The sequence below is a fragment of the Hyperolius riggenbachi genome, chromosome 8 (assembly GCF_040937935.1).
Source record: "Hyperolius riggenbachi isolate aHypRig1 chromosome 8, aHypRig1.pri, whole genome shotgun sequence".
Lineage (NCBI taxonomy): Eukaryota > Metazoa > Chordata > Amphibia > Anura > Hyperoliidae > Hyperolius > Hyperolius riggenbachi.
In genome coordinates, this window is record NC_090653.1 from 197,946,016 (window position 1) to 197,967,554 (window position 21,539).

The 21,539-nt window shown below is 41.6% G+C and overlaps 1 protein-coding gene across 2 annotated transcripts in view; it reads left to right on the forward strand.

The window, feature by feature from the left end:
• The window catches only part of NUP62CL (nucleoporin 62 C-terminal like), a 59,560-nt gene that overhangs the window by 22,782 nt on the left and 15,239 nt on the right, over positions 1-21,539 (forward strand). For both annotated transcript variants that reach the window (XM_068249705.1, XM_068249706.1), the window contains exons 5-10: positions 1,144-1,245; positions 4,492-4,570; positions 8,326-8,467; positions 8,579-8,628; positions 10,695-10,829; positions 20,473-20,584. In XM_068249705.1, the coding sequence (XP_068105806.1) occupies positions 1,144-1,245; positions 4,492-4,570; positions 8,326-8,467; positions 8,579-8,628; positions 10,695-10,829; positions 20,473-20,584 (620 nt within the window). The remainder of the gene's footprint in view (positions 1-1,143; positions 1,246-4,491; positions 4,571-8,325; positions 8,468-8,578; positions 8,629-10,694; positions 10,830-20,472; positions 20,585-21,539) is intronic.

Genomic DNA, 21,539 nt, shown 5'->3' on the forward strand with positions numbered 1-21,539 from the left:
TTATTAAATAATAATTTAATATTCCAGGAAAAAAGTGGAACAATGCAGAACAGAGTATATACAAAAGATTACAAAAAACAAAATAAAAAGTTACAAAATTAAGAGTTTACAAAGATACACACAAGCGATTTGCTTACCAAAATAACAGGGATCAAGATGGACGAATCTTGGACTTGGGTTCTGTGGACGGACACCGTTCTGATTGGATCAGGAGCCAACTTAGCTTAGACCGGGAGTCCGGCTCCAGCTACCGTCAGGAGTAGACTGATTTTAGGTATCTGTCCCCTGCTTTTTATAATGGAATATTTGCCTTGAGGCTGTAAGCCTGTTTGGACGGGGGGGGGACTAGATTTAATTACATCCTCAGACATAATTTGATTCCCAGAGATCTAACATCCACATGTGAAAAGTGTATTATAGCACACACACACAACAAAAGACTTCCTTAACATCCAATTTCCCCAGGCTAAAGTGTATTTTAGTACATACATGAAAAGACTTCCCTAGTCCAAGTTACAGGTGACAAACACATTGTTGACAGTATTGGCCTGAATAGCCATCTCCTAATTAGAGGCTAGGTAGACAGTCCCTAATTGCAGAGATTTCCCATCTCCCAGTTAGGAGCAGACAATGGCCATTGAATGCAGGGTCAATTTACATGATATAACGAACTCCAGGCGGCTGCCAGCCTTCAAAGCCAGACTGGCTAGCAGACAATCCCATATGATACAGTAGTACACAGCAGACATAAAAATGGGAAAATGAAAATATATTACTGTATTATCCTTAACAGCCTCACAACCAGCCGCTATATTCCTGACACTCAGTACTGGTGGGGGTGGCACATCCATCAAATTCTGCCCTGACAGTACTCTGCACATGGGAAGGGGGCACACAGAGGTCTGCATTTCCTAGCATCGACTTATATGCGAGTCAATCGTCTTTTCCTAGTTTATGGGTTAAATGTTGGGGGGTCGGCTTATATGCGAGTATATACGGTACTCTTGCCCTTATATTGTTTTGTTATAATTTAGCTTAAAACAGTCATACTATTGAGGTGATATAATGAAGTTGGGGGGGAGGTATTTAATTTGCATTTGCTTTTTAAAACTTGTCTAAAATCTTTTTACTTCCTACATTTAGCACCAGCAACTCAAGCATCTACATCTAGCACTTCATCCCTCGGAGCCCTTCTTGCAACCTCTGCTCCATCTCTTTTTTCCCTCAGTACCACAACTGCTCCAGGTATATTATGCATGTGTCTATAGTATAGATGTATATGTTCAGCTCCTAGATTATTCTGGTGTCTACACACACACAGCAGTCTAATTATGGATTTGGCTTATCTTGTCCCATCTGTATAGTGTAATGGCCAATATACTGTACATTTGCAGTAACAGTTGCATAGAAAATTATCACTCTCAGTTGTTTCAGGCAGCCTTCTTCTGTGCGAATACACTACTCTGCTGCTTTGTGGAGAGGGGGTAGGGAGTACAGGAAAGAACTGTCAGCGCTTAGAGCACAGGTGTCAAACTCAAGGCCCAGGGGTCGCATTTGGCACACCTCACCATTCTATGTGGCTTTCAAGAGCCTCAAATGCATACGATATTCTCAAATAAGGTCTATGTTCCTTTAAAATGCACGTTACCCATAAACTGCTTCCACAAACTACAACAGTTTTCTCTCCAGGCACTTTTAGCCCAGTGCTTCACCCGACTAATTTTGGTGAGCACCCGGCTGTCATTGGCTCACCTCCTTATTCTCCTCCTATGCTGTAAGGAGAGTTGCACCTGCCCTGCATTTCCCCCATGCACCCCACCCGGCTTTTTTTCATGCCACCCGGCTGGAAAAAAATTCTGGGGAGAACACTGAACTTTTTTCTCATAAGAAAAAGTGCATTTTGTCTCATTATCTGTCGAGTGGCGTCCCGCCACTAGAGTGAAGTATTTTTACTGCAGTGCATCACAGGATTTTTAAAAGTTCATGTGCTTTAATTTCAGTTTTATAAATTAATACATGGGGACATTTATTGAAATTGAAAACAATTACAAAAACAACTTACTGTACTTAAATTGTACCAGAGATGAAGTGTTAGTAAGATTTGATACTTACCCGGGGCTTCCTAGTGCCCCATAACCATGTATGAGTCCCACACCGTCCTTCCGCGGTCTGCAGTGTTCAGCCACGATCAGCCCCGGTAACTTGCTTAGTGACCTCAGTCCGGGTCTACTGCGCATGCGCAGAAGACCCAGCCTGGTGCGACTTAACAAGTTACTGGGGCTGATCGCAGCTGAACGGCAGACCATGGTAGGATAGTGTGGGACTCGCACGTGTTTATGGGGCGGGAGGAAGCCCCAGGTAATTATGAAATCTTACTAACGCTTCATCACTGGTTTACTTTACATACCAGTAGAATCCCTTAATAGTAAACTTCAAGGGACCAGGAAAAGTAGTTCACTATATCAGAAGTTTTACTGTATTCAAATTGGTCATACATTGTTTATTTATAGATATGCATTTGCTGGGACCTAAGGACTGAGTTTACTATATCAGAGTTTGCTATAATGAGATTCTACATTATCCATACACAGGATCAAACTGTAAGCATGTGGACTTATTTTACAATGAATTCTTAACCACTTGTGTAATTTTGAGACGGATTACAAAGATAATTGTCTGTTGAATCAGACGGCCACTGCCCACTCCCGTGCGCGTTCTTGCCGCCTGTTAGAGGGGAGATGATCGCTGTTCCCATTCATTGTTCTAAGTCCACGTGTCTATGATTGCCGGCATCAATGAGATGGCTGCAGACATTGTAACTAAGGAAGTAGCACGTCCTCGCATTACTTCCTGTTCGTGTACTTATAGTACATCTTGTGGCCAAATAGTAAAATTACACCTACATACATGTATTTTAATATAATACCAACATATACATTTAAAATTAACACCTTACCTCTCACACTATCCCATAATTACCCAGATAAAAAATTAGCATTAAAAAAATGACAAAAAAATACATAAATATTTACCTTGGGGACTGAACTTTTTTTAATTTGAAAATATGAGCTTGTAATTAGTAATTGACGCAAAACTGAAAAAAATGCATCTTTATTTCCAAATAAAATATTGGTGCCATACATTGTACTAGGGAAATATTTTAAACGTTGCAATAACCGGGACAAATATGCAAATAAAATGTGTGGGTTTTATGGTAGCATGAATTATTTTAGAACTATAATGGCCAAAACCTTAAAAATAATAATTTTTTTCAATTTTTTTCCTTAGTTTTCCCGTTAAAATGCATTTAGAATAAAATATTTCTTAGCACCCAAAGAAAGCCTATTTAGTGGCGAATAAAAACGAGATATATTGTGATAAGTAGTAATAAGTTATAGGCGAATGAATAAAAGGAGCGCTGAAAGGGGAAAATTGCTCTGATACAGAAGGGGAAAACCCCCTCAGTAGTGAAGTAGTTAATGGGAAACTGTTTAAAGTGGATCCGAGATAAACTTTTACTCATTGCATAATTGTGTTCTTTTCATATAGTTTATAGGGCATTCCTCAAGCCAAATAATTTTGTTGTTGTTGTTGTTTTAATACTCTAATTCCCTATAAACTAAACAAGTGTCGCCCACAGCTTTTTAGAGTGCCTTGGCACTGTAGCAAGGGCTTATGGGAGATCAGTCTGGGCAGGAGGAGGAGGAGGAGTTTACTAGCCAGAGATTTCAGAGGCAGAGGGGAGGAGGAGAGGGGACTGAATTTGTCACATTACACACAGGCAAGCGCATAGCATCTCCAGCCCTCAGCCTGTGACAAACAGAACATGGCTGCCCTCATTGTACCACATGAATAAATAATCATAAACTGTTGAAGCATTTGCAGCTAGATTTGCTTTGTAAACTATCTAAACTTTACATGAGATATATAGACACGTTACTTGTTATAGTTAGTTTTCATCTCTGATCCGCTTTAATAAACAATGCCAGTTCCCTGACTTTTGCACTGATGCTGTACCTCTAATACTTTGTCACTGGCCCAGAATGAGCAGAACAGATCAGATGCTTTGACTCTAGTCTGACTTCACTGGCTGCGTGCTTGTTGCAGGTAACTCAAAAACAACTAAAGCCAAAAGCTCAGCATGACAGCCAGGCAATCTGCATTGTTTATAAGGCCCTATTTACACTTAATGCGTTGCATCCCATTTTGGCAAATGGGATGCAATGTGATGCAGCTCAACACAACGCATTAAGTGTAAATAGGGCCTAAGGGAGTGAACATGTCAGTATCTGTATTCTTCTCGCTTTGGGTTCACTTTATCTTAGATTTTGCACGTTTTCAAATTTTATGCAGCTTGTTAGATTTAATGTAATTGTACTTTGAATTGGGTGCTGGTGATTAGCTTGAATATTTGGAATGTTGCTTTAGCCTGAATGTGATAGTTTGCAGACATTAGCTAACATCAGACAATGAACTTCCGTTTTCTTCCAGCATCCTTAAGTGTTAAGCCTCAGATTACTGGAGCAGCACAGCCCAGTACCTCAGGTACTGCTACTACTTCCATTGTTAGGTAAAGACAAGATTTGTATCTTATTTTATTTTGCTTATCGTACAAACAACTAATCATAATTTTTTTTAACATAGAACAAGGGATTCAATAACTAGTTGGTGCTTCCGCCCTTCCTTTTTCTCTACTATCCATATTTATGCTTGTTTTACCAGCCAATTTTTCCATCTAACGTCTCTAAAGGTGCCCATACATTCACTCGATTTCCCGCCGATAGACAGCAGATTCGATCACTGTGATCAAATCTGCTGTGAAATAGTTTATGCAAACGAGGGCCGATCGACCAATTTCCATCCGAAATCTATCAATTCTGTCCAGGCGGAAAATTTTGCTCGATCGCCGGCGGGTCGGGAGCGCGTCGTTAGCGACGTTCGATTCTGCAACGACCAACGCATCAATAATCTCACCTGTTCCACTGGCGCGAGTCCCCGGGTCCCTGCAGTCTCTTTCTGTGGCTCTCCTTCTTCATCTTCACTTCACTTCTTGTCCCGTCCTGTAACCAGCGGAAGTTCAAACGGTAGAGGGTGCTCTAGTGTTTGAACCTTTCCTTCTCAAAGGATGGGACAGGAAGTGAAGATGAAGAAGGCCAGCCGGAGAAGGGACTGCGGGGACCCGGAGACTCGCGCCGGCGGAACAGGTAATGTATTGCTGCTGGCGGGGAAAGCAGGAACGAAGAGGCAGGCGGCAGCTCTACAGATTGTGAATCAATGTCTGGCTGAAATCGATTCAAAATCTCTGTGCAGTGTATGGGCAGCCAATAGATCCCTCTCTGATCAAATTCGATCAGAGAGGGGTCTATCTGTTGGTTGATCTGGTGGCAATTGACCAGTGTATGGCTGCCTTAATTCTGTCTTTCCTCTTGTTTATATTTCCCTGTCTGATGACTTAAAGGGACTCCATCTTGGATTCCTTATTCAGCATTGTATTATGCAGGACGACACTTTCCCCAGTGTCGGCAGCTCCATTCAGTGCAATGCAATGAAATACAAGGAACCCAGGGGGATATAATTACAAACATCATGCTGGTAGGTGTAAGGATATAATTAATTAGTTGTGGGTATTCTTAAAGGCATAACCACAGGCACTGCACGGAGTCCCTTTAAGCTAAACACACTTGTGGTTGTAATAACAACTAGGGTCATTCAAACATCACATTTGAACTTGCGTACCTTTTTCTCATTCTGTTACTCAAACACTTTTCTTTTCTCTTATTTCCTTTTTTTTTTTTTTTTTCTTAACAGACTTGATAATTTCTTGTAACAGCACTTGAATTTTAAAGAGACTCTGAAGCGAGAATAAATCTCGCTTCAGAGCTCATAGTTAGCAGGGGCACGTGTGCCCCTGCTAAACCGCCGGTATAGCGCCGCTAAACGGGGGTCCCTTCACCCCCAAACTCCCCACTGCGACACTTGGTCGCAGACTTGGTCGCTCCTGGAGGCAGGGCTAACGGCTGCAGCCCTGCCTCCAGTCGCGTCTGTCAGCGGCGCATCGCCGCCTCTCCCCCGCCCCTCTCAGTGAAGGAAGACTGAGAGGGGCGGGGGAGAGGCGGAGATATGCGCTGACAGACGCGCGTGGGGCAGGGCTGCGGCGGTTAGCCCTGCCCCAACCAGGAAGCGCTCCCCTGCATTACGGAGGGGATTTGGGGGATCAGGGACCCCCGTTAAGCCGCGGGATAGCGGCGGTTTAGCAGGGGCACACGTGCCCCTGCTATCTATGAGGTCTGAAGCGAGATTTATTCTCGCTTCAGACTCTCTTTAAAATAGCATCTCATAGAGCAGGGTAAACTAGTAGTTTTTGATAAGCTTTGTGTTAAGTTTTTATTTTTATTTTTTTGCCTTATTCTACTGTGTTTTAAAGTGAACCTGAAGCAGGCTTGCCTCGGTGGAAGGAAACCTCTGGGTAGTCCAGAGGCTTTGCGATCCACCCACTAACCCACCGTTCCTGTGCAGGGTTCCTCCTAGCATATCTGACAAGAGCTTGTTAGGTATGATCTTGTGGCTGCGCTTCTCTCTGTGTATGAGCGCTTTTGCACCTGCGCAGTAGCACAAAGCCGCACGTGCATATACACTACGGCTGTGCTCCTATACAGAGAGGAGCGTGGCCAGAAACAAGTAGAGAGGGTGCTGTCCAGCAGCGGTGTGGTTGAGGGGAACACAAGAAGACTCAGGACCCTCTAGAGGTTTTCCTCTACTTGGGTAAGTATCTAACATTTTTTCTTTACATGTCACAGGTCTGCTTTTAGTAGTTCTGAGTATATATTAAAGTGGAATATAACCCTGCATTTCATCTTTGCACTAAAACATTATTTATAGCATATTATATGCAACCAGCATTTTTTTTTTACTAGACCAGCATTGGAAGGGTTACACACAGAGCTTGAAAGTTGAGTGCAGTGAAATGCTGCCGCATCCGAACTTCAGATAATGTTATATTTTGTTAACTTAAATGTATCAAGTGAGGCATGTGACACATTCTCTGACTGCTGAGAAGCTCCCGGAGACAGAGAGACACTGAAAGCATGGCTGCCTGCAAAACAGCAATGAATAAAACCAGTTATTAATAAAATGCAAAGTCAGCTCACAAAGCAAAAAACTGTACTTTTGGAAACCTATAACTTCTAAATGAATAATAATACTTATGAACAAATGCAAATATGATAACAGTATTGCATATAAAAAGTAGGTAAACGTGTTTTTATTGAATATTATGTCAGGGTTTTAAACCGCTTTAAGAGTTATTAGGATCCAGTGCAAAAGCATGTAGAACACTACTCAAATGCATCGCAAAAAGCAAGCAGTTTGGTTTTCCAGACTTAAAGAGACTCTGAAGCGAGTTAAAAATCCATTTTTTAAAGTTTTATTTCTGCCGCTTCCCCACGGCAAAACGAGGGGTTTATACCTCCCATATCACAGGGCAAAAATCCACAACTTTCTTGGTTGTGGAATTTGCTGCCCAGGGAGGCAGAGCTTTGAGCTGCAGCTCTGCCTCCATTTGCGTCAATACACCGCAGATCTCCGCCTCTCCCCCGCCTCTCTCAGTGAAGGAAGATTGGGAGGGGCGGTGATCAGTGGGGATGGATGCGACAAGAGGCAGAGCTACAGCCGTAAGCTCTGCCTCAATCAGGAAGCGCTACCCACAATTAGCCCAGGGGATTTGAGGGGTATAAACCCCTCATTTTTCCACAGGAATGCAGGGTTTTAGCACAAGCTAAAGTGCTTTACATAAATAAAAGTTAATAACATGGATTTGAACTTGCTTCAGTCTCTCTTTAAAGGTAACCCAAAGCGAGAAGGTTATGGAAGCTGCCATATTTATTTCCTTTGAAACAACACCAGTTGCCTGGCTATCTTGCTGATCCTCTGCCTCTAATACTTTTAGCCATAGACCCTAAAGAAGAATGCAGCAGATCAGGTACTCTGACTCAGCTGACTCAGGTTTCATTTGATTAGTCATGCTTGTTTTAGGGTTTTACTCAGATACTACTTATGCCAGAAGATCAACAGGGCTACCAGGCAACTGGTATTGTTTAAAAGGAAATAAATATGGCAGCCTCCATATCCCACTCACCTCGGGTTCCCTTTAATGCTTTCAGGAGCTGAATTTCTTTGCTTTGGATGCTCATATACATTACTACATTTTTTGTTGACTTGAAATCCAAACTTAGTCATAGTATTGAGATTTTGCGTGTAATTAAATAAGACTCATGGCTAAATATCAGCTATTTATGCCTTGCATTTCGTTTCTATGGTGTCTTTTAGTGCTCCTGCTATGACATATGTACAGCTGGAAAACCTCATCAATAAATGGAGTTTAGAGCTTGAAGACCAAGAAAAGCACTTTCTACAGCAAGCCACACAAGTCAATGCCTGGGACAGGATGTTGATCCACAATGGGGAAAGGGTGCGGACGTTTTTTCATTTCTTTGTTTTTAGACAAATATGCTGCTCTTCACAAAAAAACATGTGACACAGTTCTCTGTCTAATCCTGTTCATTTATTTCTGTGTTATCAGATTACTACATTACATAAAGAAGTAGAGAAAGTGAAACTTGATCAGAAGAGGTAAAGTATAGTTTCTTTCCTTCCTCAAGCCTTCTGAAGTAAATATGCTTAGAAATTATTTCAAAAATATTTGTCATATTTGTCCATAACGGGAATGGGCATAAAGTGTAACTCCACATTCCTTGAGATACAAACAATGCTCAGCAGGTCAACTGTTTAGATAGCAAGGACTTTGGAAATCTTTATTCTAGGCTTTATGGATTCTACGGTATCTATAGGATCAATTCAGTCATGTAAATTTTTTCTATCAGAGCTACAAAAATCCTTAGCATTGCTAAACGTGGGGTCAAAAATAAAACAGAATTTTAAAAGTTGGGTATCTAATATGGAAGATGAACAAATTGAGGCCAAAATTGTAGAGGGAAATGACAAACTCAGAAGTATTATGACAAGCGAGAAGTGTAGAGAATCGCATTTGCTATTTATGTTTAGAGCAAAATATGATTTTGATATCAAGTATACTACACCCCCAGCCCATTATACGAACCATTGCCCCAAATGTTCTGAACAAAATGCAGGTTTATTCCATTGCATATGGACTTGCCCCAAAATTCGAAATTTCTGTTTGAAGGTGGACTCTCTACTGAAAACTATATGCAAAAAAAACAATCCCGCAGCAACCATCACTTCTCTTGTTCAATTACGTTGATGTATCCCAACAAGGACTCCTTAATACATCAATACCGAATATTGCACACCTCATCATACTGGCTGCCAGAAAATCCATATTCAATCGCTGGATATATCCAACTCCCCCCTCCCTACAGGATGTCCACGATGAACTCTCCTATTTAATGAAACTGGAAAGACTGGATGCCACTTTAAACATACCGGCACACAACGCTTTTTGAAGATGTGGAAACCATATATCTTACATGTCATTCCTCCAAAGGACATCAGAGACTTCATGGAACCTTTCAAGTAGTGGTATGCCTACAACCAGTTGTTGGGAACACTTGGAGCTCTGGAGATTGTATCCGAACCCAACCATGCTTGAACCTGTAGTCTTGACACACCTATGTCGTATTTTCTGATCTAGTAGGTCCTTAGCACATCATAGCTACAAGTCCCATGAGAAAAGAGGTCTAAAACCCTCACGGTCAATGGAAAGTCTGTAGCGTCAGTTTTGAGCCTGAGAGAGAGCAAAGAGAAGAAAAGGGGGTGGGGGGGGGGGGGTAGTTTTTGAGGTTGTTTATAAGGGGGGAGGGGAGGTGGTGAATACAATGCAAAGACTATCTACAACATAATCTCTGTTCTTAACTCAAGAGAAGGCTTATAAACCTTCAAATACTCAGGTCAGTAGATCTGGGACTAGTGAAGCCCTGGGTTTTTTCTTTTTCTCTTATTTTCAAAAATGTCCACATATTTAAATCCAGGGCTCACACCCATTTGCGACACGAGCCTTATCCTCAGCTAAAGTACTTTTATGAGGCGCTTTTTGTATCTTCATGTTCTATACCTGTTATTGTTGTATCAGTTATACTTTTGCATACTTACCTCTTGTTTGTTTTCTATATGAAAAAAATAAAACTTTTTTCAAAAAAAAAGAGCAGAGAGGAAGTTCTAAGTTCAGGTCCACTTTAACTATGTAGCTAATTAAAAAAAAAATAGTTCTACGGCTGGGTTTTAAAAAAAGAAAAAAGGATTTTGTAAGTCATAATTACTTATATTCTTCAGTATTATCCAGCCAAGGAGAACGCTAGTAACCTAAGCCAAGGTCATTCTCTGGTCCTTTTAAAAAAGTTTTATAATGTTGAAGCTAGATACTGTATTGAAGTTAAGCCTCACTTTTGACTATTTTACCGAAGCGGGAAGTTCACATAAACACCCTCTTGGCCCATATTTTCTGTTTAAAGCCAAAGTAAGCCCAAAATTGAACTAGGCACATTCTAATCGTAATCTGTTTAGTAATTGAGTATATAGAAGCAAAGTGGTCGACTGAATACATTTTCAAATGTGCTTGGCAGTGCACTACAGCTTTGTTTTCCCCCGCTTTCTGTAGATTTAGCTGGTGGTGAATTTCACTTGTTAACAAAGTTTGTTTTTTACTTTCTTTACCATACTAGGCTGGATCAAGAACTTGACTTCATCCTTTCTCAACAGAAGGAATTGGAAGACATTTTAACGCCTTTGGAGGAATCTGTCAAGGAACAAAGTGGAACCATCTATCTTCAGCATGCAGATGAAGAAAGAGAAAAGACGTAAGTTAAATAGGTAGAATTTGAGAATAAAGTGTGTTCCAGTATGCCTGATCAAGGGAAAGTGTCCAATATCATGTTGAATTGACCAACTTAGTTGATTGAGCAGGATGGAGGATATTGGTTGATCGCACAGGAATCGCCTACTGTTTACATATTATTCATTCGACACTGAATTGATTTTTGCATTCAGAGCATGGAGGCACAACATCGGTCTTCAATTAGTGAAGGTGAATTGTATACGATATTGGCTATAGTGTGTGGGCCACTAATCAATTCACACTGAAGTTAATCGCCCAATAAAGTTGATCGCATAGTTGATTGAATCAGAATCGCTAGACTTATATACAGTGGCTTGCAAAAGTATTCGGCCCCCTTTAAGTTTTCCACATTTTGTCACATTACTGCCACAAACATGAATCAATTTTATTGGAATTCCACGTGAAAGACCAATACAAAGTGGTGTACATGTGAGAAGTGGTACGAAAATCATACATGATCCCAAACATTTTTTACGAATAAATACTTTGTAGAACCACCTTTTGCTGCAATTACAGCTGCCAGTCTTTTAGGGTATGTCTCTACCAGCTTTGCACATCTAGAGACTGAAATCCTTGCCCACTCTTCTTTGCAAAACAGCTCTAGTTCAGTCTGATTAGATGGACAGCGTTTGTGAACAGCAGTTTTCAGATTTTGCCACAGATTCTCGATTGGATTTAGATCTGGACTTTGACTGGGCCATTCTAACACATGGATATGTTTTGTTTTAAACCATTCCATTGTTGCCCTGGCTTTATGTTTAGGGTCGTTGTCCTGCTGGAAAGTGAACCTCCGCCCCAGTCTCAAGTCTTTTGCAGACTCCAAGAGGTTTTCTTCCAAGATTGTCCTGTATTTGGCTCCATCCATCTTCCCAGCAACTCTGACCAGCTTCCCTGCCCCTGCTGAAGAGAAGCACCCCCAGAGCATGATGCTGCCACCACCATATTTGACAGTGGGGATGGTGTTTTCAGAGTGATGTGCAGTGTTCGTTTTCCGCCACACATAGCATTTTGCATTTTGGACAAAAAGTTAAATTTTGGTCTCATCTGACCAGAGCACCTTCTTCCACATGTTTGCTGTGTCCCCCACATGGCTTGTGGCAAACTGCAAATGGGACTTCTTATGCTTTTCTGTTAACAATGGCTTTCTTCATGCCACTCTTCCATGAAGGCCAACTTTGTGCAGTGCACGACTAATAGTTGTCCTATGGACAGATTCCCCCACCTGAGCGGTAGATCTCTGCAGCTCGTCCAGAGTCACCATGGACCTCTTGACTACATTTATGATCAGCGCTCTTCTTGTTCAGCCTGTGAGTTTAGGTGGACGGCCTTGTCTTGGTAGGTTTACAGTTGTGCCATACGCCTTCCATTTCTGAATGATCGCTTGAACAGTGCTCCGTGGGATGTTCAAGGCTTTGGAAATCTTTTTGTAGCCTAATCCTGCTTTAAATTTCTCAATAACGTTATCCCTGACCTGTCTGGTGTGTTCTTTGGACCTCATGGTGTTGTTGCTCCCAATATTCTCTTAGACAACCTCTGAGGCCGTTGCAGAGCAGCTGTATTTGTACTGACATTAGATTACACACAGGTGCACTCTATTTAGTCATTAGCACTCATCAGGCAATGTCTATGGACAACTGACTGCACTCAGATCAAAGGGGGCTGAATAATTACGCACACCCCAATTTGCATTTATTTATTTGTAAAAAATGTTTGTAATCATATATGATTTTCGTACCACTTTTTGGTCTTTCATGTGGAATTCCAATAAAATTGATTCATGTTTGTAGCAGTAATGTGACAAAATGTGAAAAACTTCGAATACTGTACTTTTGCAAGCCACTGTAAGTTTCAAAGGATTGGTTGATCCTTTGCCTCTTTTTCAAAGTCTCCAAGTGGTTTGTGAATACTTAAATCTCTCTTGCATTTAGGGTTTTGTCTAGTGAATTTTCAAGTCGAAAGTAATACATTTTCCTCCCAGGTTTTCTAAGTAATCCAGGTTAATCCTTAAAGAGACTCCGTAACAAAAATTGCATCCTGTTTTTTATCATCCTATAAGTTCCAAAAGCTATTCTAATGTGTTCTGGCTTACTACAGCACTTTCTACTATCACAGTCTCTGTAATAAATCAATGTGTCTTTCCCCTGTCAGACTTGTCAGCCTGTGTCTGGAAGGCTGCCAAGTTCTTCAGTGTTGTGGTTCTGCTATGAACTCCCCCTTCCAGGCCCCTCTATGCACACTGCCTGTGTATTATTTAGATTAGGGCAGCTTCTCTCTTCTCTCTTATATTTTACAAGCTGGATAAATCCTCCTCTGAGCTGGCTGGGCTTTCACATACTGAGGAAATTCAGACAAAGGCAAAGCTGTTTGCAGGAATTAAAGAGCAGCCTGAAACTTCAGTGCATGAGAGATGCAGGGGGAAAGAAACACACAAATGATCTCTTGAGATTCAAAAGGAAGGGTGTATACAGCCTGCTTGTGTATGGATGTATTTTCTATGTGTGGACATACTGTACATCAACCTACTTCCTGTTTTGGTGGCCATTTTGTTTGTTTATAAACAAACTTTTTAAAACTGTTTTTAACCACTTTTAATGCGGCGAGGAGCGGCGAAATTGTGACAGAGGGTAATAGGAGATGTCCCCTAACGCACTGGTATGTTTACTTTTGTGCGATTTTAACAATACAGATTCTCTTTAACTACCATTCAAACACTTCCTTACAGTAAAATGCAAAGAGAAAATCTGAACTATTAAAATATCTTCTGTAAAAAAGGTCTGTAAATAACACAGTATACATAAATAATACTCTTATCTATAAAATGTTATTTATTCAATGTTTGAATAATTGAATATACACAATTATACTAGTAAACCATTCACTACAGCTACACAACACAACCACCAACTGAATTTGAAGTCAACCTAGGAAAGGCGATAATATTTACGGGATTGATGACTTCTGTTATGGTAAACATTGGCATTGATTTCACAGCAAAAAAAATGTGGGCATTCCCTAATTGTTTAGCCCTTTATGTGAAGCATACAAGTTGCCAAACACTACCTCTTTATTAGCAATTCTGTTAAACAGACTCTGAAGTCTCAATTTTTCCACGTTTTTATAATGTAAACCTCTTCAGCATTATAGCCTAAATTAAACCGCCGCAATCCCGCCGCAAAACGAGGGTTTAATCATAGTGAAAACGACCTGCAAAGTTTCACGACTTTGCAGGTCGCAGATTAAGCTGCCCTGGAGAGGCAGAGCTTTACACTGTAGCTCTGCCTCTCCGCAATCAATCTCCGCGGATCTCCGCCTCCTCCCTGCCCCTCTCAGTGAAAAGAAGACTGAGAGGGGCAGGGAGAGGCGGCGATCCGCAGAGATTGATTGCGGAGAGGCAGAGCTACAGTGTAAAGCTCTGCCTCTTCAAGGAAGTGAAGCCCTAGGAGCTTTGCAGGGCTTTTTCTCTATGAAAAAAACCCTTGTTTTGCGGCGGGATTGCGGCAGTTTAATTTAGGCTATAATGCTGAAAAGGTTTACATTATAAAAACGTGGAAAAGTTGAGACTTCAGAGTCTCTTTAATCAGTAAATACGAAGTCTCCTAGTTTCCTTTAACTTCTTTAGTAAAGCCAACCCAAATGTGAACCCATATCAGTACACGTATCAGTATATCTTTCTGCATATATGTGGTATAAAAAGTCTTCAAATAGGCCTTATCTGCAAACCTAGGACCAGGGCTGTGGAGTAAGAGCAATTTTTGGATATCTGGAGTGCAAGGTTTCATAAAATGAGGATAGAATGATTTTTGTACTGACTCCTCAGCCCTGCTTAAGACTGCAGTCTTTCCCGAAGCTAGTATCATGCATATAGACAATTTCGCAGTTCAATCACTGTATAGTGAGCAGGAACACTAGTTGACCTTCCAGAGTGCTCTGGGGCAGAAGGCTGCATGACATCATAGTCTGGGCTAAACATCACATGGAGGGGTGTTTACATACCGATATACAGTAATATATATATATATATATATATATATATATATATATATATATATATATATATACACATATATATATATATATATATATATATATATATATATATACATATACACATATATATATATATACATACACATACAGAGCCGTATTAAGGCTAAATGGGGCCCTAAGCAAAGTAACTGATTTGCCCCCCCCATCATGTCATAATAGAATCAGAAGATGCAGCTGCACAGCAACATGCCGCACACACCGGGGCAGCCGAGCTACTGGTTGCTATGGGCAACAGCCCGCTTTCCTCTGTGGGTGCACAATGTAGGGAATAGCAGCGACAAAATGCAGAGTGAAAGATGAATGGCTGGGACATTTGCACTCAGGGGCTGGGGCACCCCTGTGAAGAGGGCGCCAGATATCACAGTAGCAGCACTTTCCCCCTGCATCTCCAGCCTGGCAATAGCAGAAAGCTCTGGACAACGCCAAACCGGAAGCCATTCCCCAGACAGAATTACATAACCACCCCCACCACCGAACAACCGATTTCCTCCCAAACTAGACAGCCACCATGCAGCCTCCATCCCAGTGAATACGATAGTCCAGCAGAGAAGGCAGCCGCAGCGGGGGAGAATGACAGCACCAGATGACTCACATTCACCTATTGCGATCCAAGCAATAGAGGTCCCGTCATCCGGAGCCCATCTGTCTCCTCTAGAGTGCTGCCGCTGTGTTACTACTACTATTACTACTTCCTACTTCCTGTCTGATCTGAGAATCAGGAAGTTCAGAGTCAGCGGCTGCACTGTAGAAGAGACAGATGGGTTTCAGATAAGGGGATCTCTATCACTTGGATCATGGATAGGTGAGTGAGCGTTTGCCATCTGCTGCTATCATTCTTGCTGCAGCTGTGGTTCTCTGTGGGAAGGGAGGGAGGAGTGGGCAGCGGCAGAGCGCACAGTAGCAGGAGGGGACCTAGGAGAAGAGCCTGGCTCTGAAGACAATCAGCAGCACACGGCATCGTTTGACAAGACAAATAACATTTATATCGCGCTTTTCTCCTGGCGGACTGAAAGCACCAGAGCTGCAGCCACTAGGATGCGCCCTATAGGCAGTAGCAATGTTAGAGAGACTTGCCTAAGGTCTTCTACTGAATAGGTGCTGGCTTACTGAACAGGCAGAGCTGAGATTCGAACCCTGGTCTCCTGTGTCAGAGGCAGAGCCCTTAAAGGGACTCCGAGCAGTGCCTGTGGGTATGCCTTTAAGCATACCCACAACTAATTAATTACATCCTCACACCTACCAGCATGATGTTTGTAATTATATCCCCCTGGGTTCCTTATATTTCATTGCATTGTGCTGAATCGAGCTGCCGACTTTGGAGAAAAGTCGTCCTGTGTAATACAATGTAACTATGGAAAGATGCATATCATTTTGAAGCTCTCTTTCTCCTCTTTCCAATGATAGATAAACTGCAACCCTACGCCCTTTTAGTTTTTGCTATTTTCGCGAAATTGCCGTGGCCGCGATTTCGATCGCGAAAATAACGAAAACTGAAAGGCATAGGATGGCAATTTATATATCATTGGAAAGAGGAGAAAGAGAGCTTTAAAATGATATGCATCTTTCCATAGTTCAGCAAAAAGGAAGAAAAACTCGTAGGGTGGCACTAGATGCTCTGGATGGCAGCCCCAAGGGGGTAGCAGGGGTTATAGGCCGTGCCTCCGGAACAACCAGATACAATTGTAGCAAAGGAGAGCAGACAGATATCCGGGCACCAGCCAGCACAAGTAATGCATAAACTCCTTTATTCCTTCCCCAAGATCCCTGACAGAAATTTGCAAGGCCTAACAGCCGTTTCACAGATAAATCTGCTTCTTCAGAGGCAACAAATCTTTGTTGCCTCTGAAGAAGCAGATTTATCTGTGAAACGGCTGTTAGACCTTGCAAATTTCTGTCAGGGATCTTGGGGAAGGAATAAAGGAGTTTATGCATTACTTGTGCTGGCTGGTGCCCGGATATCTATCTTTCCATAGTTACTGCACTGCTCAGAGTCCCTTTAACCATTATACCATCCAGCCACCACTGACAGGATGGCGAGGGCTGGTTTATGTGCTGATGGGGCCCCTTTGACTTTGAATGGGGCCCCAAGCGACTGCTTTTTTTGCCTGGTTGGTAATCCGGCCCTGTATATATATATATATATATCTATATATATATATCTATATATATATATATATATATATATATATATATATATATATATATATATATATATATCCAGGATAATTAACATAAAAATTGGTATCCTGTATTTTTGTTTTTGTTTTTAGTTGTTACAGGACTTCTTTAAGAAACTAGTGACTTCCAAAAGGAATACATTAATCCTCGGAAATGGTGTGCCACTGAGGTTGGAGGAGTGGAGGAACCTGATTTATGAGATGAGCTAACCGTATAGTAGTTAACAAGGAGAGATAGAGCTTACCTCTCCAGATGACACAAAGTCCAGTATGACGGCAAACAACATTTTTATTCAGCACAGTGTTTAGATAAAGTGTTTCACTGGTCCTTTGCCCGCTTCTTCATTGAATTCAACAATAAAAGTGCCTAAAATACAAAACGTTTGTTTTCTCACCATTCACATTTATATTGAACAGGTCCAACCTTTTCTCAAATATCTTCTGAATTTACATATGTGTATCATATTGAATCAGTGACAACAACAACAATACTGATAGTATACAAATAATAAATAACTAATCGATAAAGCATGGTGTTCATTATATTGGTTGATAAAGAAAAAAGTAAAATTGCCTCCTGTGTTACATTAAAGGACCACTGTCGCAAAAATCTTAAAATTTAAAATACATGTAAACACATACAAACAAGAACAAACACAGAACATGTATATCGCGCTTTTCTCCTGGCAGACTCAAAGTGCCAGAGCTGCAGCCACTAGGACGCACTCTATAGGTAGTAGCAGTGTTAGGGAGACTTGCCTAAGGTCTCCTACTGAATAGGTGCTGGCTTACCGAACAGGCAGAGCCAAGATTCGAACCCAGGTCTCCTGTGTCAGAGGCAGAGCCCTTAACCATTACACATCCATGTTTCTTCCTGAGTAAAATGAGCCATAAATTACTTTTCTCCCATGTTGATGTCGCTTACAGTAGGTATTAGAAATCTGACATTACCGACAGGTTTTGGGCTAGTTCACTTCTTGAAAAAGACTTATAAAAAGATGCTGGGCAGCCTCCGTGCTCGCTGCACACTTTTTTTGGCAGTTGGATGGAGCAACTGCCATTCACTAAGTGCTTTTGAAAATAAAGAAAACCCTGAAAATCCCCCATGAGAAGATGGGCTAGTCCAAAACCTGGCTGTTCTGTCAGATTTCTACTACTTTCTGTAGAAAAGTACAGCAAGTAGAAAAGTAATTTTTAGCTCATTTTACTCTGGGAGAAATGTACTTTTTATCTGCATATGTTTACGTATATTTAGATTTTTGCGATAGCGTTTGTTTAAAGCGAACCTTAAGTCAAGTAAAAAAAATGAGATTTACTCACCTGGGGCTTCCCTCAGCCCCCAGCAGCCGATCGGTGCCCTCGCAGCTCCGCTCCGATGTCCCAGGACCCGCCGGCGAGCACTTCCGGTTTGGCCGTCACCGGCCGACAGGCATAGGAACGCGAGTGATTGTTCGCGTTCCCAGCCTGTATATCGCCCCCTATGCTGCTATTGCGGCCAGGAGGTCGCAATAGCAGCATAGGGGGCGATATACAGGCTGGGAACGCGAACAATCACTCGCGTTCCCATGCCTGTCGGCCGGTGACGGCGAAACCGGAAGTCGTCGCCGGCGGGTCCTGGGACATCGGAGCGGAGCTGCGAGGGCACCGATCGGCTGCTGGGGGCTGAGGGAAGCCACAGGTGAGTAAATCTCATTTTTTTTACTTGACTTAAGGTTCGCTTTAAGGATGATCAATTAAAACTTACATTAGTGCTACTCGGTGTGTACATAAGAAACATTATATAGTAAATGGAAATAGTACAAAAAAAATATGTCCAGTGTTATTAGTATTCGAACACCAAAAAGTGCTTGTGCAAGGTGGTATTGGATGAGGGTTATAATAAAAGGTCCAGTTAGGGTTAATTGTGAATATACACTCACCTAAAAGATTAATCAGGAACACCTGTTCAATTTATCATTAATGCAGTTATCTAATCAACCAATCACATTGCAGTTGCTTCAATGCTTTTAGGGGTGTGGTCCTGGTCAAGACAATTTCCTGAACTCCAAACTGAATGTCAGAATGGGAAAGAAAGGTGATTTAAGCAATTTTGAGCGTGGCATGGTTGTTGGTGCCAGGCGGACCGGTCTGACCTACCTGAGCATTGTTTCTGACCATGTCCATCCCTTCGTGTCCACCATGTACCCATCCTCTGATGGCTACTTCTAGCAGGATAATGCACAATGTCACAAAGCTCCAATCATTTCAAATTGGTTTCTTGAACATGACCATGAGTTTACTGTACTAAAATGGCCCCCACGGTCACCAGATATCAACCCAATAGAGCATCTTTGGGATGTGATGGAACGCTTCGTGCCCTAGATGTGCATCCCACAAATCTCCATCAACTGCAAGATACTATCCTTTCAATATGGGCCAACATTTCTAAAGAATACTTTCAGCACCTTGTTGAATCAATGCCAAGTAGAATTAAGGCAGTTCTGAAAGCGAAAGGGGGTTAAATACTATATTAGTATGGTGTTCCTAATAATCCTTTAGGTGAGTGTACTTCTTATAGCATTAGGACATAAAACCTTAATTAACCTGTTGGGTGAAATATAGGTATAATTATTTTGACATTGGTGTAGTGGTATCATTATTGCTGTTAGCTATTAGACGCTATTAGTTTATTGTGTCAATAAACAATTACCATTGTAAGTATTAGAAGAGCCCTCAATGGGGCCTGGGTTGGAGCTATATAATGTGTGAGCGCCTCTACATGGGCTTCTCACACGCTTCCAGCTCTTTCAAGAAGAGATCGTCGTATGTTTGCTCTCCCTTCTAACTGGCCACTTCCGGTATGCCCGAGAGACGCTCTACATCTCCTCCTTGTCAACTATTATATGGTTAGCTCAAGACATACTGCAAGTGCCTCCACGCAGTGTTTTTACTTGAAATATCTCCATATGAGAATTAGACTTTGTAGTTTGCATGAGCACACCATTCTTTTTGCCACTCTAGACATTCAGTGGCCTTTCTTCTAGTGTTTTTTTGTGAAATGTGTGTTAATAGTAGGAGCGATGACTCTGGTAGAAACTGCCTAGCTCCATGTCCCTGGTGGAACTGTCTCAGAATATGTCCTCTAGCTGCCATGCATGCTCCTAAATATACATAGGTCTGTTTGGTTGGATCACAGCCCTTTAGTACCTTTTTTTTATATCAACCTATTTATCATGTGGAATAAGTGGAAACGTGTTTACACTATGGCTTAACAGAAGCATTTTACACACACAAACAAAATCTGCATATTTCTTCAGTAGTATAATCCAATTGGATGGATTACTTTAATCTTATTATAATGCCCAGTTTAATATGAATTATCACTATTTTTTTTTCCAATAGGTACAAGTTGGCTGAGAACATTGATGCCCAACTAAAGCGTATGGCCCAAGATTTAAAGGATGTTATAGAACATCTGAACACATCTGCTGATCCTGGAGACATCAGTAACCCGGTTAGGATTGTATTATCTGCTTTTCGCTTCTGCTTGACATTTTTGTGATTTGCACTTTTTTCCTAGATCTGTATTCAGCTATTATTATTTGGTATATTTTTATAGCGCCACAGTACTGTACAGTACCTCAGAGGGGCTCACAATCTAATCCCTACTAATTTATTTATTTATTGTATTTATAAAGCGCCAACATATTACGCAGCTAGTATAGCCCTACTATAGTCACGTGTCTATGTAAATAACTTGTAGCGTATGTATTAGCCTAAGGGGAAGCCAGTTAACTTATCTGTATGTTTTTGGGATGTGGGAGGAAACTGGAGTGCTAGGAGGAAATCTGCGTAGACACGGGAAAAACATACAAACTCTGTGCAGACAGTTACCCCTGCTGGGATTCGAACCGGGTAGCCAGTGCTGCAAAGCGAGAGTGCTACGCCACCATGCTGCCCATACTATTACCAATAAATCATATTTTGTGATTGTTCAGTTAGTTGTTAGTTAAGTGTATGTCCAGTCACAGAAATAGGAACAGTGCAGATTTTATATGGCCAGGCTTAAATATATATGGCCAGGTTTGAATCCAGCAGCTTAATAGTTCAAGTCAGCGCAATTCAGTAGTCCGCTTATAATCTGTATTTGCAAAATGACTACTATCTGTCTCCCAGAGCACAGACTTCCCGCTACTAATCAGGCTGGGAAAGTAAAAGAGTGAGTGGCAATTTAAGAGCCACACTATTAAAGTGTACCTGAGGCAAAATTGACAAAATAATTGGGACACCGAGGTATGTTAGTTAGTAAATTACGTACCTTAGTGTCCCTTTTGCGTATATTTAGATTTTTGCGACAGAGTTTCTTTAACCTATTTTGGTTCCTGGACGTAGTTTGTACGTCCAGGAACCATGCACGCTCCCGCGGCCGATCGCGCGCGTGCACGCGCACTCCCAGCCGCGGATTCGGT